This window comes from Hyla sarda, chromosome 11 (genome assembly GCF_029499605.1).
Source record: "Hyla sarda isolate aHylSar1 chromosome 11, aHylSar1.hap1, whole genome shotgun sequence".
NCBI lineage: Eukaryota > Metazoa > Chordata > Amphibia > Anura > Hylidae > Hyla > Hyla sarda.
Window position 1 is genome coordinate 30,321,636 of NC_079199.1, and position 24,000 is coordinate 30,345,635.

Below are 24,000 nucleotides of genomic sequence, written 5' to 3' on the forward strand. Positions count from 1 at the left end.
ATTCTGCTGCTCAGTGCATACTATAGATGTTCTGTTGCAGAACTTCCAAGGCTGCCTGGAACTGCCTTGCATTCAATAAGACAGCACTTAAAGGGGTACTCCGGTGAAAAACTTTTTTTTTTTTTTTTTTTTTTTTTTTAAATCATCTGGTGCCAGAAAGTTAAACAGATTTGTAAATTATTTCTATTAAAAAATCTTAATGCTTCCTGTACTTATTAGCTGCTGAATACTACAGTGGAAATTCTTTTCCGTTTGAAACACAGAGCTCTCTGCTGACAACTTGATCACAGTGCTCTCTGCTGACATCTATGTGCATTTTAGGAACTGCCAGTGTAAAAGGAAATCCCCATAGCAAACATATGCTGTTCTGGGCAGTTCCTAAAATGGACAGAGATGTCAGCAGAGAGCATTGTGCTCATGATGTCAGCAGAGAGCTCTGTGTTTCAAAAAGAAAATAATTTCCGCTGTAGTATTCAGCAGTTAATAAGTACAGGAAGGATTAAGATTTTTTAATAGAAGTAATTTACAAATCTGTTTAACTTTTTGGCACCAGTTGATTAAAAAAAAAAAATTTCACCGGAGTACCCCTTTAATGTCGATGTGGCCAATGCTGATTCCATTGCAAACAAAAGAATAATTTCCAAGCAGGATTTCCATAGTGTGCATGAGTCCTTACTCTTTATATGAAATAGGATGCAAAAAAAACTTGTATTGAGAGGATAATCAGAGGATAGTGGTGCCATAGAATTCTGATTTTCCAGATAAAATAAACTGTAGCACAAGCGTGCACAGCCTTTAAAAGGGTTTTCACACTAAGGATATATATATTCTACTATTTAAATTACTTGTGGTAATTTATGCATCGGCTTCCCAAAAACAGCCAAGCTGGCTGCAGATCAGAGGGGGCAAGGAAACCCCCATAAGCAATTCTGTTTCACGTCCACACTGTTTTCCAGATCAGTGCTTGCTGTCAGTGACTGGTGTCCATGTAATTTACAGATCTTTTCATAGCCAAGGATTTGCTGCAATGTATCAGACACTCTATAGATCAGTGTGGAATCTAAGCCATTTGACTCACAGTCCTTAAAAGGGGGAAAAAACGTATACCAACATATACCAGCGAGATGAACTCTTAAGGGACACTCATTTGGCATTTGTTGGAGCGTTCCTGGTGCATAAACCAAATAAAGGGGGAAACTAAATGTACACATAGCCTTACACTGATGCATTGTAGCAAACATTTAGCACAGGAGACATCAGTGCTGCGGAGACGTTTAAAGGAAATCTGTCAGCAGTATCACCCGCACTAAAGCTGTCGCACAGGCTTGTAGTGTGGGTGATGCTGATCAAAATGGTACTCACGGCATCCAGATTCGCCCAGCCGTTCTGACGCAATTTGCCTTTTTCTTTTTATGCAAATGAGTGCCCTGGGGCATGGGCGGAGCTCCCAACCGAGCTAGGGGCACGCGGGGTGGGTGCTCCACCCAGCTCATCAATATTCATAACCCCCCTCCTTGCTCCTGCACCCTGTGTTGGTGTACGGCGCATGCGCCGCTTCCCTCCCTGCTCTTGAGCTCCGTGTTAGTGCATGTGCCGTACACTAACATGGGGGGCAAGAGCAGGGGGGGAGGTTTATGAATATTGAGCGCCCACCCAGCAAAGATTACATCAGCATGCTCCTAGCTCAGTTCGGAGCTCCGCCTACGCCCCAAGGCACTCATTTGCATAAAAATATAAAGGCGAATTGCTGCGGAACAGCTGGACAAATCTGGACACCGTGAGTATCATTTTGATCAGCATCACCCGCACTACAAGCCTGTGTGACAGCTTTAGTGCGGGTGATACTGCTGACAGATTGCCTTTAACCCACAGAGCGTTGCATACACATTGTAGCATGATGTGATAAGTGTTGCAGTAGCTTTGTCGCTCTGGGTGTGACAGAACTTTAAGCTAATTTGCTTTTCACTTTTTACAATAGTCTGTTCTATGGAATAGAGTCTGTTTGTTTTCTGTATTCACAAGAATAGTCTGAAGTAGGTTTCTGTGGCTATGATACTGCTAGACATATAAGTTTCCTCTATACATTTTCAGCACTATTAAGATATTACTGTATTTACAGATGTTTTACTTCAATAGTAAAGTCTTTTCACTAAATGCATCACCAGGCTACACAGTCAAATGAGATAACTCAGAACTTGTAAATGTGTCTTTAGCTGAATCTTGGGTTTAAGTTCTAGATGCTTTGTGTACATCCCATTGCTTCTTGTGCTTTATTTTATACTGATTTACTGTGTAGTGTAAAGAAAGATGCATCATTTTGAGATGGTTTAAAAGTAAAAAAGACCAATCTCTAGCCAAATTAAGTATGTAACTACAGTTGTATTTAATATGCTCACAAGCAAAATGAATTAAATCTCTTTAGTTTGGAAATAACACTGTGTCATAAAGAGTGTTCTTTTGCTGTGGTTTACATTACAGTCATGGATTTCTCATATTTTGCATTTATAAGTATCTGGATCCAAACTGCAGATTGAAGAATGATACGTTTCTGCATTTAAAAAAAATAAAAATTAAAGTTCAACATTCTACATAGAACACTACAGTTCTTTATTAGCAACAGAATAACATAAGAAACAATTAGTGAAAAAGGTAGAATTTTGATACTTTCATTTCCTGAATGGTCAGTGATGTGATTTACCCAAATGACTGGGCCAATATGCATTTAAGCAACACAAAAAGATGCAGTGAAAGCAAAAGTTTTCAGTAAAATGTGTGTGTGTTAAAATTGAATTTTTCCACACATTTGTACAGCATGTGTATGTTTTATTTTTTGTGGTTTTTATTTTTTTCTTAACTCCATTTATATGCTTTGTACTGCACTTGTGATGCATACTGCACATATAATCCATAAACAATTCTTTGTGTATAAATAATCTATAAAACGCTTATATGCTGCAACTCTCTTGGTGCCCATTAATAGACTAAATTGTATATCTGAGCAGTTTATTGGATAAAGGGTAAGGCCACAATCATTGTTTATGGCTGCATGATTTTTGTAGGTTTAGGGGTGCAACCACATGCGGAAAGTCTGCAGAAAACCTGTGTAATTCTGTCCACAAAAAAGTACTGTAGTAGCAATGTGGATTTTACGTCACGCTCTGCCCCCTCAATGCAAGCCTATGAGAGGGGGCGTGACAGCTGTCACGCCCCCTCCCATAGGCTTGCATTGAGGGGGCGGAGTGTGATGGCACACGGGGGCGGGGCAATGAAGTCACAATGCTCCAGGGACTGATTATAACGGGGTGCTGCGTGCAAGATCACGGGGGTCCCCAGCGATCAGGCATCTTATCCCCTATCCTTTGGATAGGGGATAAGATGTCTTAGCGCCGGAGTACCCCTTTATCCGAGGATTTTCCACTGTAGAAAATCTGCAGCATTTCCACAGCACATGGCTGCCACCTACCTTCTGTTTACCTGAAAAATCATGTGGTTATTAACAATTAAAAAGCCATGCCCACTGCATTTGGACATGGTTTTGGCCATGTGTGGATGCCCGCTCTGTGTGCCCTCACTCTAAAGCAAGTGAATAGATAAATGTGCTGTTATTCACACACTCACCTTTTTTATGCCCAGCATTGTAGTAACAGGAATATGTGCCACAATGTGCTATGCATCAAGAATACAGAATAAATCATTTAAAGAAAAAATACATAATTTTATTGATTTAGGCCTCTATCCACAACAAGCCTCCATTTAGATTTCTGTCAAGGTTTCTATCTCTTTTGAAGTAATAGCTCAGTATCCAGCGCTATGCTGCCAAAATTACAAACTTTGATGAATACTCAAATCTATTAGATACCATCTAAGCCATCGTATGACAACTGCAGCAGTGCGTCATGGTTTCTGTTCTGGGCAGAAGATGTGACACCAGTGTGTACAGAGCCTTAGGGTACATTCGCACAGCAGAATTACCACACATCCATGTCCGCCTTCAATTGGGTGGTTTCTGGCTTGTGCGGATTTTGCGAGGAATCCGCATGCTGAAATTCTGAAGTGTGAATAGGAGTGCGGAATCCCATTGAAGTCTATTGGGCTTTAATTTGATGTGGAATCTGCATGCTAAATCCATGTGGAATTCCACATACTGTAATTTGAGCAGTGATTTCCTGGCTCGGGAACATTAAGAAATACTAGCCCAGATTTATCAATCTGCCTGAGACAAAAAAAAAAAGTTGTCTCGTTTGCCCATAGCAACTAATTACATCTTAGTTTCCTTTCTCAAATTGCTTTTGTAAAATGAATGATGAGATGTCATTGGTTGCTACAGGCAAATTCAGACAAGCGAATCATGTGAAACAATCTAAGGCCAGGTTACACAAATGTATTACGGGGCATTTTTGTGATACTAACTGTAGGTGTAATTACCCAAATTTTCGCCATCATAGATCAATGTCATTTTGCTAACGTCTGGGTTGTCTAGGAGGAACATCAAATTGAGAACAATGATAACCAACATAAAAATTGTGTAAGATTGGTTTGCAAAGCACTTTTGTATATAAACGTAAATTACATAAATTGGACTTACGGTAGTTTTAGGGCACCAGTTAAAGCAATCAATAAGATAATTTGTTTTTCTTCCTGATAATCCACAGCCAGAAATTCCGTAGACAGCCACAGAAAACACAAAAAAAGTAAAACATTTTTTTCTAATATGTTTTTGTTTTGATTGTATTTATTTTTTTTTTTATTATTATATTTTTGTTACATTATTATGGGGGCAGCAATTTTGCCTGGAATGCTTTACAGCAAGCCCCATGGACAAGGACACAATAATCTCTAGACTCTATTCTTTGTATGGGCAGGCTTGTAAGCATGCTATGTGACCTGTACCTGACCTAGAAGTCACTCTACAGGGAGGGGAGGCTGAGCTGCTATTGTCTATTTATCTAGCTGCTATTGTCTGTGTATCTATACACTGGTATCCTACTTTCCAGCCACCTACCCTTTATTATCACAGACAGAACAGTAAGTCTCACCTTAGTTTTAGGCCTAATGGCCAGACTGAAAACTGCAAGATATTTAGGATTATTTATAATATAGATCGAAATATGGAACATAAAAAAAAAAAAACTTATAAAATATTTAACATAAAGCTTAATTTAAACAATAGATCATTTTCTGATGACATATTACCTTTGTTACCAGCTATTGAGTTACCAGACAGAAAATGTTATTATTATATATTTTGATTTCTTTTGCAAAAAGATATTTGGCTATATCTTCCCCTACCAATAGATGTTTTCTGGGTCCTTTACTTTGTGGACTGGAAGTGCATGCCAGCACCCAAAAGTTTCAACCCAAGTTTCCCATGTGCGCAGCTTCATCTCTTGCATTTTAGACAATCAAGCTTTAGATTTCTAAGTTGTGATTTGAAAGTAGCATACCATGGTTGTGATATATACTCAGAGCTCTTGTAAATAAAATGGACACTGCAAGCTAAAAAAAACATGACAAGTACATTTTATAAAAATATGTTGTAAGAGAGTTGTAAAGTGCAAAGGATGCCGAATGTATTCATACAGCAGATATAAAAAAATAGATTACTTACATTAACACTTACATTACGATTTTGGTAACATTGCAGTGTCAGTTTATTTGTTTTAAAGAGCTCTGAGACCCCAGATCTGCCTATGAGATTAGCTGTACACTGGCAGCAAAAGGGTTACTGCTTGATGTTATCCTGTTTAGCGACACCCTGTTGCACTAAGATTTGTAGAGTATGATATCATTGTGGTTTCTTTGTTTTGCAGGTCACCCAACCTGTCTGCAGTTCACTATAAATATGACAGAGGCTGTTAAAACCTACCAGTGGCAGTGCATAGAATGCAAGTCCTGCATCATCTGTGGAACATCGGAGAACGATGTGAGTTTAATTTAAAGATGTTGGGAAAACCACAAGGGCCCACTCACACTATGGAATATTCGCCTGGAGAACTTCCGGGCAGAGACTCCGTAGGCAGCAGGAGCCGGCAAAACAAGCCAGTGCTAGGACCACTTGGAGAGTCACCGTCCTCATAGACGGCAACACATTTTGGGGCTGCTCTTCAGAAAGAATGAACATGCTCATTATTTCAGAAGAGTTTGGGATGCGGAATTTCCATGGTGGAACGTCTGCTGCGGAAATTCTGTAGAGTCAATGGTTCAGCAGAATCCCATTGAAAACAATGTCAGGCGGTTGCAGTTTTTTCCAAAACTCCTCTCAGAAAATACTTAAAAGGACATCTGCAGCAAAACACAACATATCCCCTATCCACAGGATAGGGGATAAGTGTTTAATCGTGGGGGGTCTGACCACTGGAACCCCCCCCCCCCTAATCTCCTGCATGGGACAACGGCTCTGCTGCGGCTCTTCCGTGCAGGAGGCGTGCCGGTGCATTGTGACATCGCGGCCGACACGCCTCCTCCACGTATCTCTATGGGAGAGGCGGGGAGGCAGCGTTCGTGCCTCCCCGCCTCTCCCATAGAACTGTATGTGGAGGGGGCGACGCTACATGCATTGGCCGCTCACATAGAGTGACAATGCGGGGCCCCATTTGGGAGATCGTGGGGGGTCCCAGCAGTCGGACCCACCGTGATCAAACACTTATCCCCTAACCTGTGGATAGGGGATAAGTTGTCTTTTGCTGAAGATGTCCTTTAAGGTGAATGGACCCTAATTCTTCAAACACCTGGTATAAATATGGACAAGTTTTGTAGACTTTATAAAAGAGAAAATGTAGTTGATGCCCACAGCAGCCAATCACAAAACAGCTTTCATTTAAGAGTTGGATAGGCAATGAAAGCTGAGATTGTTAAGGACAATACATAGTTTCCCTTGTTCACAGGAAATTCTTACATATAGTTATTTAGAAAATAACACCTCACCTAAATGACTAACTTAAATTTAGCTTTTTATTAGTGTCATTTTTAGGAGGGGACCTAAAATAACTAATATAATGCCTAAGTTAGGAAAATACAATACATGAGTCTTTTAGCTAATAAAGCCCATGAATACATCAGCATTTATTCAAGTATCTTGCTGTCTGTTTTGTGACAAGTGTAATGGGATCTAACAGGCTTGAAGACAGCGTGTCAGGGACCGCGTGTCACCTCCACTGTATCTTTACAACATTACTATCTTTATAGAAAGATATTGCTAGTGCGCGGCAGTAGCGCACTTCACTCCTGACTCTGCGCTTAGCCCACCTAATTTCAGGTGACAATAATGGAGCCATGACCTGCAAGATTTTTATAGATTAACCATTCAGAATGGTAACAAGGGGATTTTTACGCTCTCAATGCTGTTATTTAGCTCAGCCTTTTCTCATTCTTTACATTTTACCTGGTGGGGCTGTTTGCCAGTAGTACACATTCATGGACTTTCTTTCTGTTATTTCTGTGGCTAATCAAAGCACAGTAGATATTGCTCTCTGCTTCACCATTACATAGTGCAGATGAAAGTGCACGGAACTGAACAGGCTGGGCTGATGCAATGAGCTATATTCAAGGACAAAATGTATGGCATTATTCAGGACATACTAGGAACTGCAGATTTACCTCCTACACTCACTGCAGATGGTTAGGGCGCAACTTCTGGTTAATGGATGAAAGGCAGAACAAAATGAGGGTGTGGCTTGGCTGTCCAGCAGGATGGTTGCATGATCTCCTCTCTCTCTATGTGCTCAGGAAACACATCTGCTGCAAGTGGATGCTTTTCATATTAAAAATAGTAATTTTTCATACACTTTATGACCACTATTCTTCTTAACTGGTTAACGACCAAGGAAGTGTATACACGTCCTTGCACTGTTAACTATGTATGGCGCGGGCTACCACGCCATACCAGCTGGTGTTAATAGCCGTGAGGACCGGCATTAATAGCCGAAAAAAGGTGATCGCCGTGGGCAGCTATTAACCCTATAGTTCGCCGCTGTCAAAGCTGACAGCGGCAACTAAAGCTACATTTAAACAGTCATTGGTGGTTCAGTGGGGTGGATCGCCCCCCCCCCCCCATCGCGGGGGGGCCATGCACTTCTGTAGCCGGAGGGCTTACCTCCCCTGCTGCGCAGGTCCAGTCTCTCGCACTGATAAAGCCTGGCTAAACCAGGCTTTATCAATCGAGTGCAGAGGACACAGATCAATGGAGTTCTATGGAACTACATTGATCTGTATGTGGAATCTAATGATGCCTCCTAAAAGTCCCCTAAGGGGACTAATAAAAGGGTAAAAAAAAAAAAAAAGTTTAATAAAAGTTTAAAAAAATGCCGATTATCCCTTTCCTTATTAAAAGTTTTAATCACCCCCCTTTTCCCAAATTCCATATTAAAAAATATATAAACATAAAAATAAAACATGTGGTATCGCCGCATGCGTAAATATCCGAATTATAAAGATGTTAATTAAACTGCGCGGTCAATGGTGTATACGTAAAAAAATACCAAAGTCCAAAATTGCGTACATTTTGTACTCTAAAAAATTTTTTTCTTTTTAAATATCAAAAAGTCCTATGAAAACAAAAATGGTACCCATAAAAACTACAGATCATGGCGCAAAAAATTAGCCCTTAAACATCCCCGAAAAATAAAAAGTTATAGGGATCAGAAAAATACATTTTAAACCTACTGATTTTCATGCATAAAGTTATAATTTTTTAACAGGCGTTAAACAAAATCAAACCTATATAAAAGTTAGGTATCATTTTAATCACATGGACCTACAGAATAAAGATGGGGTGTCATTTTTACCAAAAAGTGCTCTGCGTATAATCGAAAGCCCCCAAAAGTTACAAAATGCCGTTTTTTTATTTCAATTTAGCCCCACAAATATTTTTATTCTGGTTTTGCAGTAGATTTTGTGGTGAAATTATTGACGTCATTACAAGGTAAAATTGGTGACGCAAAAAACAAGCCCTAATATGGGTCTGTAAGTGGAAAATTGAAAGTCTTATGATTTTTAGAAGGTGAGAAGGAAAAAATGAAAAATGGAAAGGTTACAAAATGCTGTTTTTTTTTATTTCCATTTAGCCCCACAAATATTTTTTTTCTGGTTTTGCAGTAGATTTTGTGGTGAAATTATTGATGTCATCACAAGGTAAAATTGGTGGCACAAAAAACAAGCCCTAATATGGGTCTGTAAGGGGAAAATTTAAAGTCTTATGATTTTTAGAAAGTGAGAAGGAAAAAATGAAAGTTCAAAAATTTAAAAAATAAGTGGTCCTTTAGCGGCTAATCATGGGGGGGTTCATACTGCAGTCAAAACCTCAGTGGTCTACCAACCAATTCAAGTTATTACTGACCTGAACAGTTATTATGTAATACTGATATATTCACTAAATAATGTAGTATACACGATAACTGGGGTCAGATATGGTTTTTGAATAATTTTCCACTTGCTTAATAAGTATAAAAAAATAACGTCTTATTGTTGGTGGTGATTTCAATGACGTACCTGATGAGAGAGGTCTCCTACTCGAGTAAAAGTAGACTTTTCTCCCTACAGTAAGTCTTTCAAAGGGAAGAGGTTTATGATGCATGGCACTATTTGCATGCTTTCAAGAAGTATTACTCTTACCATAAGTGTTTAATAGCTACTTGAGAACAGACTTGTTTGTAATCGATAGATGCTTATTGGACCTTATCAATTCTTCTAAAACAGAACCATTGATTTGAACATAACCCTATCACTTTAGAAATTGAGGAAAAACATATGCCATCTCACCTCTATTTATGGGGTTGCAATAATTATTTGCTGAATCACCCTAAACATGGGATGGAACAGTCCAATAATCTTCAACTGTATTTCTCTAATTCTACTCCGTAGGTCTGTTCAACTTCCCTTGGGTATGCCCATTAGATGTTCATACCACGCCGCAGCCGACAAGCCCCATCCATCTATCTCTACGGCAGAGATGCAGCGTTCGTGCATCTCGCCTCTCCCATAGAGCTGAATGGAGGGGGGGTGTCTGTCGGCCTCAGTGAAGGGTCGACGACACAAGCACTAGCCACGCAGAGTCAGGGCAGTGCTGGGTCCCTGTATAAGAGATTGCAGAGGGGGAGCGTCCCAGAGGTCGGACACCTGCCCCCACGCGTTCCAGCACTTATCCCCTATCCTGCGGATAGGAGGTAAGTTATATACTGCTGCAGCTCATCTGTCCCTCAACTAGAGACTCTCAATCTTCCCCCCCTTGCCAAAATAAATTCACACTGCCATTAAATCTTTGCCCATTGACAAATCTCCAAGGCCAGACGGGCTAACTGTTACTACAAGAAGTTCTACACTTTTCCAATTCCACATCTTCAGGCATTTTTCAAGAATCTTAAATTATAGTTCACTTCCAGCTGAAAACCAAGCAGTACTCATCGTTTCTCTTCCTACGACAGACAAATTCCCAGACACTCCAAGTAATTTCCAACCAATATTTCTATAAAACTCAGACCTAAAGATATTAGCTCCGCTTATGACAAAGTTGGTTTTGTAAAAGAATGCTAAATCTTTTGCATTATGTGGATTAACACAGGGTTCCATCTGTCTTCCTGTCCCTAGAAGCCAAGAAGGCATTCAACAACATTCATTCGTTGCTTGCCTTCTCGGCATGGGTTTTGTCGGTACAATTTTGCAGGCCAACGTTGCGCTTTCCCACCAATTTATGATCTCCACCAGGGATGCCCCCTGTCACCCCTAATATTTCTGCTGTGCAAGCACCTCCACCACTTCTACCCAGCTCAGGGAACTGGCAGGAGGAGGCATCTGCTCTTCCTGCATTTATTTGTATTGTTGTCTTTAAGACACCAATAAAACTAAATAGCAGAGTTTGGCCAAAGCAAGTAAACACACTTCTCCCTTCCCAGCATGGCTTCCCCTATGATACAGGTGGTGCGATTAGACCTTCCTGCATCATTCTGCTCTGGTCAGGCCTGACTATAAAAGGCTAGCACAGAATGGGCCTGGGAAAGATGAGTATTAAGTGGACAGTCGAGTATCTCAACATGTAGCTGTCAATCACTGTGGGGTGATTGGGTGCATTACAACTCACGGGCTAACTATTTTTGGTTCTCTACAACACAGCATCAAATAATGTTAAACTAGATCAATGCTCCTCAATCCTCTCCAGTTGTTGCAAAACTACAGCGCTCATCATGCCCTACTGTGAGTTGTCATCTGCAGGATGAGAAACAAGAGGCACAGTTCATTAAGGGTCCGCACTTCTCCAGTTTATTAGGGGGCAGCAGGGACACAGGTAAATGCTAAAATATGGTGCCTGCATGAGGTGTTGTATTGTAATTTTCCGTTAGTACAGTATAAGCCTGTGTTTCCCCAACAGCTGTTGCAAAACTACAACTACCAGCATGCCCGGACAGCCTTTGACTGGAGTTAGACTCTATGTCCTGTTTGTTGTGGAGAATTTGGAATAAATAATGTGTCACAACATATTTAAAAATAAATTAAATTGTGTGATATGTAGCAAGTAATCGCACAGAAAACAGTTGGGCATGCTGCAGCATTTTTCAGCTTTCATTTTGGCACATGATGCCAAAAGAAGCATTGAAAAACTATTGGGGAACATAGCTTTTTCAGGCAAGGGAAGATGGGCTTACTGGGTAAATTAAACAACAAATCATATAACCCTATACATCACTGTATTGTTAGTACTGCCCTGAGAAAAGGAAGCAGAGTTATGTGTTGTTACTCAAAAGACCCCCAGTAATCATGTACATGAAAGACATAGTCAGTCTTGGGAACTAATAAATGTTCCCATGATTGGTCTCAACAAAAGAAATCAGTCATCAGCATCACCCGCACTAACCGATTGGTATAGGTTTGTAGTGCGGGTGACGCTTCTGACAACACTAATATTTCATACATGTTAAGGATTGCATTTAAGTTTACATTCTATTAATATTCTGTGTATGTCTCTTTTATGAAGGAACAGCTTCTGTTTTGTGATGACTGCGATCGTGGATATCACATGTATTGCCTCAGCCCTCCAATGGATGAACCCCCAGAAGGTACCTTCATTTTATTTTCCTCAATAACAAAAATCACTGTGCCAACATACAATCCATTTGTATTATACAGGGTTTACACTAGGTCATCTAAACCTTATCACTTTAATGTGAAATAATATACAGTGACCCCCCGACCTACGATGGCCCCGATATATGATAATTTCAACATATAATGGCCTCTCAGAGGCCATCGCATGTTGAAGGCAGCATCAACATACGATGCTTTTTTATGTCGGGGCCATCGCATAAACGGCTATCTGGCAGCGCTGACTGTTTCAGCTGCCACCGGATAGCCGTTTACGGTGCCCCGTGTGCTCCGGTGATGGTCTCCTACCTGTCCTCGGGGCTCCGGAGCCTCCTCTTCGGGATCCCCTCTATCGCCGGCGCTCTCCATCGTCGTCATCACGTCGCCGCGCACGCCGTCTCGTCATGCAATAGGAGCGGCGTGCGTAGTGATGTGATGACGGCGACGTGAGAGAGACGTTCCGGAGCGGCGGGGACATCATGGGGACGCAGCGACAGCGATGGAGCGCAACATCCAGGGCAGCGGTGACGAGCCTTGACGGTCCTATTCTTTTACATTGCACGGATCCCTCAACATACGATGGTTTCAACAAACGAGGGTCCATTTGGAACGGATTACCATCGTATGTTGAGGGACCACTGTATAGTTTATGTAGCTACATATAGCACTTTTTTACATACATGTACTTTTGTAATGTTTAATTAGTATGTATATTTTAGTATGTATATAAGTATGTGTTCTTTTATTTCTGTTTTAATTTTTTTAAACTCTTTAAGCTTTTTTTTAATTTCTGTTCAATGTTCTTATTTGTTACCCAAACCAACGGGTATTTAAAATGTATGTACATTTCTTTGTATTATCTTTAAATGGATTTTCTTTAACCATGAAATGCATAATATATAGGCTAAAGCAGCCCTGGTGCTTGCTGTTTTTTTCCGTCCTACATACAGATACAAAAAAGCACACGTAATACTTGTATGAAATTGTTTGTATGAAATTGGCCAAAGGCCAGTGAATCTGTCACCTGGGGAACATGTTGAAAGTGCTGACAAGGGTAAACATTACAATAACACTGTTTTCTACAGGTCTGTGGCGGCATCTCCATAAAAAAAAGCTCTTTATTCCCACTGAGCGGTGTCAAGGCAGCGTGGCTGGCACTCCAAGGTGCCCAGCACAATAAGCCTCTTCCCGCTTTCCTAGCCCACCCTCCCCTTTTTTGATTGACCGGAAGGGCTTTATGGGCTTTACTACACGAGCACCATCACTGTCGGTTCACTAAGCTACAGCAATGTAAGTCTGCGCTCAAGTGAACCAACAGTGAGGGTGCTTCTATGGTGAGGCAGCGAAGCCACCACTGAAGCCACCATGCTCACTGCGCATCTGCTGGATTTCCGCTCATCAATCAAAGAAGGGGAGATGAGTTATAGTGTGCGGCACCTCAGGACATTGTCCATGCCTCCTTGACCCTCCACAGTGAGAATAAAGAGCACTTTTTTAGGGACCCATGTCAGCACTTTAGTAGAGGTTTGCCTTGTGACACATTCCTTTCAATCTAAGCAGAATTGTTGTTGATAATGATATGTGATCTGCTGCATTCTTTCTTTGTTCTATAGGAAGCTGGAGCTGTCATCTGTGTGTGAATGAATTAAGAGAAGACTCTCTGTCCCAAGACTAGGAATACATTGCCTACTCAATGGAGTGAAGACACCTACAGTGAAATGACAGCAACTGGATATTCTTCACCAACCTTAAACATCACTGTGTTTGTGCTTCACGGATTGAATACGGATAGGGATACTGGATATAGGCCGCAGTTCATAAAAGAACACTTTGCCTGCGTCCGTAAATAAGTGACACAAACAAAATGATTTTTAGTCCTGCCTTACCACCAACATATCCAATCAGTGTGGCATTTCAGAACGTAATTGCATAAGCTACTAAAACTTTGGTAGAATAACAAAACAACTAATCCTTGATTTTCTCCTGCAAGTGAAAATCCTCTCACCATAAATGTTCTTAGAAATTGGTAAGTGTCTTCTGTGTTTACTAAAGATGATTGCCACCCAAAATATAAAAAAAATTTAAAATGGCCGCATGCTACAAAATTAAAAGTTAGAACAAATAGGTTATGTTCAGACGGTGGAATGTTCACACAGAAATTTTCTGTGCAGACATTTCACTGACAGCAGCAATGCATTTCCATGCAGACTCTGCAGAAAGAATAGACAAGTCTATGTTTTCTGCGGACTCCGGATTTCTGCGGCAGAAACATCTGCAGCAAAAAATCTGCCGCGTGCACAGCGCAGCAGAATCCCATTGAAATCAATGGGACTCTAATGCAGCTGAATGTCTGTGTCTAATTCGGCACAGACATTCCATCATGTGAGCATGGCCTTACAGTAACTATTGGCATTTGTGTTGTTTTTTTTGTGGCAACTATTTTAGTACAAGTGACAACAGAAAACAGTCATTAATTCAAGGCACTTTTACATTTTTTCTTAGACTTTGTTCACATCTTGTTTTTGCCATCATTTACCATACATTTAGTGAAAAAGATTCCAATATATACATTTAAAGGATCGTCCGCTGAAAACACAGGGTAGGGGATAAGTAGCTGCAATGGATGCCATACAGTGGAATACGTCAACTATAGGCTGTTATGGCATCTGTTTAATGGACACATCACATAACGTATATGTAAGGCTAGGGCCACACGGGTCATGTGTGCAAAAAATCACTGTGTCAATCACTGTGCTTTCATTTAGCTGCATTGTAGCTTGGGTAAATGAATGGAGTCATGATTCGACCCACAAGTGGCCGCAGCCACAACCTGACAGTCACCAGAAATCCATAGATAGATGGTTGCAGTGCAGCACAGCACGTTTTGCACACAACCCTAGCCTTAAAACATATACCATAATGGTCTTTGAGTGAAAGTAAATGAAATACACACTAAATGGGTACCTATGACTGGGGCCATACAATTAAATTAGTCATCCATAGACTAGTCTATGCAATATCTTAAATAAGAAGTTTCATCTTAAATGTAATAGTCTACCACACTATTCTAAACCTCTCTTGTTGCTGTATACTGTCTTAAAGAGAGATAACAATATTGGCTTATACAATGTAGCCTTAAGCACATATTTAGCCTATACAGAAACATAGATAAAAAAACATGATGTGAAAAGCAAATTAAAAGTGGCAACTGACATAGTTGCACCTCCTGTGTCCCCCAAAAAACGCTGCTGCAACAAAATAGAAAAAATGTAAATTATTTATGTCTGATATTTGGCCATTTTTAACCTTTTGAGAGGCAATCCTCTTTACCTCATTGCAAACTGTTCATTCATGATCATACAAATAAGCTAAAAAACAAATGTCATTTACTAGGGATGGAAGCTCAAGGTTGAGAAACATTTTGGGGGACATTTACCATATGCAGAATTTTGATGCTTGCATGCTAGTAAAGCCCCCACCCATTTATTTTCAATCTGCTGGATTTACTAAGAGACCCATGCCTTAAAGGGGTTCTCCACTGCCTTAACCTACTTTTGGCAGTTAGTTAGCTCTGGGGCTATATGTTATTATGGCTTTTTTTCATGTTGCTAACGGTTCTGTATGTGGTGTTTTACTTACCTTTTTTCCAGACCCGGAAGCAGGTTTCTTCATTTGCTTCCTGCCTAGCCTCGACCACTTTTTTTCTTTTCTTCCGCCGCCATCTTGCCACCGGGACGTCACCGTGGAGGGTGGTGTGTTGGAGGCCGGCCTGCCCCTCGCTCCGTACGTGCCCGCCTCCCGTGCGACGGAATGCTCTGTCGTCATCAGCGCGCACCCTCCTTACTTTCAGCTTCTTCTAAGCTGAATGCGGATTGGGCTGCTTTCGGCGAATCGGATGCCGTGATGGGCACATGCGCAGTTGTTAACCCTAACCTGGCCAGAGGCGAGCCCCGGAGCGCTGGACAGCTCCTGAAGGTTTGCTATGGCAGCGTTTCCCAACCAGGGTGCCTTCAGCGGTTGCGAAACTACAACTCCCAGCATGCCCAGACACCCGAAGGCTGTCTGGGCTTGCTGGGAGTTGTAGTTTCGCAACCGCTGGAGGCACCCTGGTTAGGAAACACTGCATAGCAAACCTTCAGGAGCTGTCCAGCGCTCCGGGTCTCACCTCTGGCCAGGTTAGGGTTAACAATCCTCCAGCGCGTCAGGCCCGATGCCGACATCACTATGGCACATGCGCAGATGATCCTCCGGAGCGAGGACCAACTGCGCATGCGCCCATCATGGCATCCGATTCGCCAAAAGCAGCCCAATCCGCATTCAGCTTAGAAGAAGCTGAAAGTAAGGAGGGTGCGTGCTAATGACGACAGAGCATTCCGTCGCATGGGAGGCGGGCACGTACGGAGCGAGGGGCAGGCCCGGCCTCCAACATACCACCCTCCACGGTGACGTTCCGGTGGCAAGATGTCGGCGGAAGAAAAGAAAAAAAGTGGTCGAGGCTAGGCAAGAAGCAAATGAAGAAACCTGCTTCCGGGTCTGGAAAAAAGGTAAGTAAAACACCACATACAGAACCGTTAGCAACATGAAAAAAAGCCATAATAACATATAGCCACAGAACTAACTAACTGCCAAAAGTAGGTTAAGGCAGTGGAGAACCCCTTTAAACCCAGTGGCTCCACAGCTGCCAATGCACTTGGCGCACAAATAGACACCACCTATCGAATTGTTGTATATTCCTGCAACTTTAGGTGTCGCAAGTTGTCCCTAAAGTCACATGTGAGGAGTGCATGCCCCTCCATGCCAGGCCAAGCCCTCTTCTATCCTTCTTTATGCCACTTTGGTGCAAGCTGTATAAATCCTCTAAAGTTGCACATTTTTATGCAGAAATCAGTTGTGAGCAAACATCATTTCTGTGTTTAGAGGGTTTGCGCCCTTAGGGTGGCTTGATAAATGTCCCCTTTGTGTTATACATTACATCAAAACATTTCGCTCCAATGAGCTATAAAATGAAATAAAACTGGAAATTAATAAACTGTAATCTGCTGAAGGAGGAGACTATGGGGACATTTTCCTTAGTCATACATGATGTCAAAACACTAACAGATAAGATTACATTAGGTAAGTGTTATTTACATAGCAAAGTTGAGATATAAACATGTATTTTTTTTTTTTATAAACAGATCAGTGTAAAACGCCATGCAGGTCTGAAGATCAGTAAAATGAAACTATTAGGGTCATTTAACAAACCAAGGGCCATCAATTCTTTCACAATGGGCCCCCTGACTGCAGGTTTTCAAGGTGCTTTTGTGCATTGCAGCTCCCGGACACCACAGTCTCCGATATAGGCTGCATGTTTGCCTTTACAGTAGTTGCCAAAATGACAGCTCTACTTCACAGACTTACTTCCAAAAAACTGCAGTTGCTTTTTTCCTGAGCGCAAGCTATATCAGAACAGTTCCAAAACAATGTACAATTCCAAAACAAGGGGGGATGCAGCTCCAGTTTATACTATAAAGTTTTACACTTGTGTCTTGCAAATAAAACATAAACCACTTACTAAACAGACCGAACAAATAAAGGCCCATGTCACAGTTTACACAGGAATCCCTTTTTGGTAGTACACCCATGTATACCATTTGTTTAGATGTGATGTGATCCTAGCATAACTTGTGGGCCCTAGATAAAGGGAAAATCAGCAATCCAAACCCTTGGTCCCTTATGATTGCCACAATATGCAAAATATGTTTAAATAAATAAAAGCTAAAATACACTGCAAAAAGAAAAAAAAGAAGACACAAATAGCACAAACTACGGTTACAGCCCTGCCCCAACTACCCCTAAACTATCCACCCCTCATCTAAGAATTACCATAACATAAGGGAGAAAATAAAAATGTATTTTAGCAGCACAAAGGAAATATATGACTTTTTTAATATTTCACAAAAAAATTTATACTTTACAAAATGTCAGACAAATAAAAGAGCCATGTTTCAAAAACAGGAGCAAAATTAAATGAATAAGGGGGCGGGCCATGACATCATGAGGGGGGTGGGGCCATGATGTCACAGCCCGCCCCCTCAATGCAGGTCTAAGGGAGGGGGCATGGCTACCACCACGCCCACTCCCATAGACTTGTATTAAGGGTTCAGGCCATGACATCACGAGGGGGCGGGGTACTCTGGCCCCTGTATCGCTCTGTGCAGCAGATGACACAGGGTGCTGCAGGAGAGTTCGCGGGGGGGAATCAATAAGATGTCTAGGGAAGGAGTACCCCTTTAAATCCTCACCTTCTTCATACAGCAGAGCTATGCCTGTTTATCTAATGGGTTTTCCCACCATCAAGATTTATCCACAGGATAGGAGATAAGTGTATGATCACAGGGGGTTAGACTGAAGAGACGACCCCTCCCTCCATCTCAAGAATAGACTCCCAAGTCTCCCACTGGACTAGGGCAGCGGTCACCATTCATTGTCAATGCGAGATGTTTCTGTGTGACTCTGAAAATAGAAAGGGGAGAAGGCGCTCATGTGCAGGACTCCAAGTACAGGGAGGAGGAGGAGGAGGAGGATGGCCTCTTACCAAAGTTGGTTGTGTAGCATACACAACAATGGGAAGCACATATGTAGTAAGCTCTGGCTGCAGCCGTCCTGTCCCAGGGTAGCATGGACTATAAAAGGACTTCAGAAACAAACACGATACCCGGCGCTGTTGAGATTTAAAAATGCATGGATCCATGTATTTTTAAATCTGAACAGCGCCGGGTATCCTGTTCGTTTCTGAAGTCCTTCAATAGTCAATATACTCCAAAAGAAATTGGGTAGCAGTGCACACACTTAACTGCAGCTCTTTTCCAATGGGAGACTTGGGACCCTTTGCACAGAAGTATACAGCTTAGCGATCCCTGGCAGCTTCCACAGACAATGACTACTCCATTCCAATGGTAGACTAAGTTCACTGCTCTCAAAATCACAATCATACACTTATCTTGTGGCTAGGGCATAAGTCTTAAAAGGGTACTCCGGTAGAAAACTTTTTTTTTTTTTTCATATCAGCTGGCTCCAGAAAGTAAAACAGATTTGTTAATTACTTCTATTAAAAAAAATCATAATCCTTCCAGTACTTATCAGCTGCTGTTTACTACAAAGGAAGTTGAGTTGTTCTTTTCGGTCTGACCACAGTGCTCTCTGCTGACACCTCTGTCCTTGTCAGGAACTGTCCAGAGTCCCCATAGCAAACCTATTCTGCTCAGGACAGTTCCTGACATGGACAGGGGTGTCAGCAGAGAGCACTGTGGTCAGACAGAAAAGGACAACTCAACTTTCTCTGTAGTATACAGCAGCTGATAAGTACTGGAAGGAATAAGATTTTTTTTATATAAGTAATTTACAAGTCTGTATAACTTTCTGGTATCAGTTGATTTGAAAAAATTTTTTTTTCCACTGGAGTACTCCTTTAAAGGTGGAATAACAGGGGGAAATTGCCAAATCTTGAAATAAAAGGAATTTGCAACCATCGCTAGGACCAGACTCTAGAGCGTGTCTCGGAGCATTGATGTGTAGAAAAAATGCCAAAAGGACCACAGTTTCTTCATTTATAGGATCAGATGAGGTCTAGAGTTTTGACCCCCACTGACCATTCACCATTGGCTATTGATTTGTTGCAACATACTGCATCTTTTTGGTGCAATTTACTAAGGAATTCAGGCACATTTTACATATTCACTACATTCTATGGGGAGTGATAGTGCTTTCCCAATTCCTTAGCCTTACCACTACCACTTCACTTATTTCCATAATGTTATAAGCTAAAGTAGATAATGCAATCAATTGTCCTACATGTGTTGGTAACATGAATTGGCACAGAATACACTGGGTTGCACAAGAGAGAAAACTCACCACATGAATGACATTATATGTTAATTGCAGAAAAAGTGACAACAATGGAGTCACGTACATTAGTGCTGGGCGGAATGGCCTAAAATATATATCACGGTATTTTTTTTTTTATATCGCGGTATCACGGTATTACCGCCTGTCCCCCCCCCCCCTCCGCGATCGCTACCATCACCGCCAGTGGGGTCCCTGTGCCCACTAGCGGTGTCACAAGAATGCCGAGGGCGGCTCTGTTCCCCGTCCCTGTCAGCTCTCAGGTTACGGGAACAGATTTAAAAGCCTTGCGCGCAGCTAACGTAGTACTGCGCATGCGCAGTACTACGCAAATAGCGTAGGGCTAATGCTAGGCTCCTAGCGCTGCCTACGTTAGCCCTATGCTATTTGCGTAGTGCTGCGCCTGCGCAGTACTACATTAGCTGCGCACGAGGCTTTTAAATCTGTTCCCGTACCCTGAGAGCTGACAGGGACGGGGAACAGAGCCGCGCTCGGCATTCTTGTGACACCGCCAGTGGGCACAGGGACCCCGCTAGAGGTGATGATGGTAGCATCGCGCTCGCGGGAGGCATTCTTGTGACACTGCTAGTGGGCACATGGATTCGGCTAGCAGTGGGGATTGATTGTGCTCGCGGGGACACTGGCTGACAGGCGCTGCGGGGGGACACAGTAAATGGATTAGCTTCTGTGGCCAGATTCCGCTCTTGGAATCGGGCCACAGAAGCACACCGGGACAAGTGAGGGCGCCACACTGGGCTCTACAATTCATACGGAGGGTGTTGGACGGACCCAACCGGTATAGCGGTATGGACAAAAATCCATACCATGGGAGAGAAAGAAAACGGTATCCGGTTCATACCGGTATTCCGCCCAGCACTAACTTACATTTACGTGATCCAATCATGAGTCACCAAGTTATCATCTACCAATACCATTAAAGGGGTACTCCGGCCCTAAGACATCTTATCCCCTATCCAAAGGATAGGGGATAAGATGTCTGATCGCGGGGGTCCCGCCGCTGGGACCCCGCAATCTTGCATTCAGCACCCACCTCGGGGAGCTGCACGCCGCACTGCCAGCTCAGAATCTGCCGTGTGATGACTACGGGGACGGAGTATCGTGATGTCATTGTGGGTGCTGAATGCAAGATTGCAGAGGGTCCCCAGCGGCGGGACCCCCACGGTCAGGCATCTTATCCCCTATGCTTTGGATAGGGGATTAGATGTCTTAGGGCCGGAGTACCCCTTTAACCATTGCGGTGGTCATTCACCTTAGGAGGCTGAAGGATTGAGTGAAAGCTTGTCAGCTAACTGTTCTTCTGAAATCAGCGGGTTAAGCTGATGTTCATTCAATACGTAAGGCCACCCTTATAATGAAAAGTGTTAACACAACTGTTGGTGCACATATCACAAAAGCATGTAAATACTATGGCCGAGCAACCAATCACAGCTCAGCTTTCACTTTACCAGAGCACGTTAGCTGAGCTGTGATTGGTCGCTGTAGGAAAATCTCTCCACGTTTTCTCTCACGCAGTTTGATAAATCTGGGCCTATGAGTGTATGTTTAGAGAGCGACCACAATCTGGACTGTAACAAAAATCTTGACTGTATTCAGTGGAAAACCCCAGGAACCTTCATCTATAGGTGCCAATTTGTAGAGAAGGATGTTCTATGCACAATAAAATAATTCTATGTTTTACTGTACACAAAAGTAAAAAAAATAAAAAATAAAAATACATAAATAAAAAAGTTAAAAAAAAATTGATGATCATCACAAATTCAGTGTTGGGAACCATTGCCAGCAACCTGCTGGACATCATTATAAACCATTCAAGACTCAAGTTTGATATTTCAGTATTAAAAATGTTCCACATTTCAGTATGTTACACGTCTAAAATGTTTCTGTTGCAGTAAACATTTTTTTTTTCATGAACACCAGTATTAGAACTGTGCTCGTATATTAGACAGCATGAAACTTTTTTTTTCTAATGTTTTTCCAGTGTTATGTTCTCAAATGTTACTCATTTAAAATGATATATGCATTAAAGATCTGTTGATAAATATAGCCAATGTCCTGTTGTGTAAGCATTTTCTTTTTGTGCACATCTTGAAACTTCTGGAATGGCACCAAGACATAAAGGGGGATATCATCATGGGGTCTGCCAAATGTTTTTTTTTTTTTTTTTTTTAAATAACAGCACAATACTTTAAATACTGTCAGCTTAGTGATGCTGAAGACTGTCTTACATACAGCACAAGCAATCATGGCAGCTTTGAAAAAGCACAGACTTGGCATATCAGAATTGGAGTCATAGTGTATCTTTAAAGGGGTACTCCGGTGCTTAGACATCTTATCCTCTATCCAAAGGATAGGGGATAAGATGCCTGATCGTGGGAGTCCCGCCCCTGGGGACCCCCGTGATCTTGCTCGCGGCACCCCGTTTGTAATCAGTCCCCGGAGCGTGTTTGCTCCCGGTCTGATTACCGGCGACCACAGGGCCGATGGCGTGTGACGTCACGCCTCCGCCCCCGTGTGACGTCACGCCTCCGCCCCTCAATGCAAGCCTCGCTTTTTATTCATTTTTCCATGATATAAAAAGCGACCAAAAATAGTAGTTCATATAGCCTATATATAGCCTATATATCTAGCCCCCCAGCAGCGCATTAGATATGACCCCCCCCATGCGCATTCATAAATATACCCCCGCCGGCGCATTAATATATACCCCCTGCCGGCGCATTAATAAATATATACCCCCCACCGGGGCATTAAATATATGCCTCCCGCAGCGCATGTATATGTACCCCTGTATTGCCCGTCATTACGTGCAGAGCGATCTCGCTCTGTGCAGTAATGATGGCGGGGTGCTGCAGCAGCGGGACCCCAGCAATCTGACATCTTATCCCCTATCCTTTGGATAGGGAATAAGCTGTCTAGGGGCGGAGTACCCCTTTACATTATCGGTACCCCTTTGGGCATTATCGGTATCGGCAATTATCTTGCCGATAAGCCGATAATGCCCCGCCCCCCGCACCGCCCCCACCGCACCGCGACCACCACCCCCCTCGACCCGCCGCACCGCACCCCCGACCCACGTCGCACCCCCCACCATGATGCTAGGCGGTAAACCGGTATGGATTTTTTCCCATACCGCTATACCAATCGGGCCCCTCCCCCACCCTCCGAGTCAATAAAAAAATTAAACTTACCCGTAATGGGTGTGGTCCAGGCCATCCTTCCTTCATGTAGTGTCCGGGGGCGTTCCGGGTGGAGGGTGGTCCGGTCCGGGCTGTCCTTCGCCCACGGTCTTCTTCTCCACTCCGGGCAGGCTCCGGCCTAGTACGCTGCATAGACGCCGCTACGCCGTGACGTCAGGTGCGTCGCTGCGCACGGGCGTCACTGCGCAGCGACATCTATGCAGCGTACTAGGCCGGAGCCTGCCCGGAGTGGAGAAGATGACCGCCGGAAAAGGACAGCCCGGACCGGACCACCCTCCACCCGGAACGCCCCCGGACACTACAGGAACGATGGATGGATGGCCCGGACCACCCTGACAGGTAGGGGAGAGAAGCGGGTGGCGGCAGCGGTCTATGGCCCCGCAAAAGCCACAGCAGATCATTGATTTAAAATGCCCGCTTTAAATAAATGATCTGCAGCGGTGTCGCAGGGGGTTAAATAGCCGATAACTTATACCGGAATATCGGTATAAGTTATCGGCTATCGGCCCTAACCTGCACCAATTATCGGTATCGGCCCTAAAAAAAACGATATCGGTCGATCCCTACTATTTATAATACACATTGGTAAAAAATAAAAAAAATTGTATATTTTTGTCCCTGCAGCTATTGCCTTTGTGTCTCTATGAGGAGTCCAAAAACAGGAAGAGAGGGCAGGACAAGGAGGGATCTGTGCGGTAAGAAAAAGCAGGACAGTGCGCACTGAGGCTCTATAACAGTGGTTTTCAACCTGCGGACCTCCAGATGTTGCAAAACTACAACTACCAGCATGCCCGGACAGCCAACGGCTGTCCGGGCATGCTGGGAGTTG

At 42.9% G+C, this 24,000-nt stretch overlaps 1 protein-coding gene and 1 long non-coding RNA gene across 16 annotated transcripts in view; one reads left to right on the plus strand and one right to left on the minus strand.

Annotated features, from left to right (window-relative positions):
- DPF3 (double PHD fingers 3) overlaps nt 1-15,626 on the plus strand; it is a 272,192-nt gene extending 256,566 nt beyond the window's left edge. For all 8 annotated transcript variants that reach the window (XM_056545785.1, XM_056545782.1, XM_056545780.1 and 5 more), the window contains 3 exons: nt 5,811-5,923; nt 11,963-12,044; nt 13,683-15,626. In XM_056545785.1, coding sequence (XP_056401760.1) covers nt 5,811-5,923; nt 11,963-12,044; nt 13,683-13,744 — 257 coding nt within the window. In that variant the 3' untranslated portion in view covers nt 13,745-15,626. The remainder of the gene's footprint in view (nt 1-5,810; nt 5,924-11,962; nt 12,045-13,682) is intronic.
- LOC130295237 (uncharacterized) overlaps nt 1-24,000 on the minus strand; it is a 163,630-nt gene that overhangs the window by 131,836 nt on the left and 7,794 nt on the right. For 5 of the 8 annotated variants that reach the window (XR_008848739.1, XR_008848742.1, XR_008848740.1 and 2 more), the window contains exons 2-3: nt 5,290-5,496; nt 4,586-4,638 (exon numbers count right to left, since the gene is read on the minus strand). This is a non-coding gene — a long non-coding RNA (uncharacterized LOC130295237). Of the gene's footprint in view, nt 1-1,789; nt 2,549-4,425; nt 4,477-4,585; nt 4,639-5,289; nt 5,497-24,000 lie in introns of those variants that run through there. The other 3 variants (XR_008848743.1, XR_008848744.1, XR_008848741.1) reach the window with 2 other exon arrangements.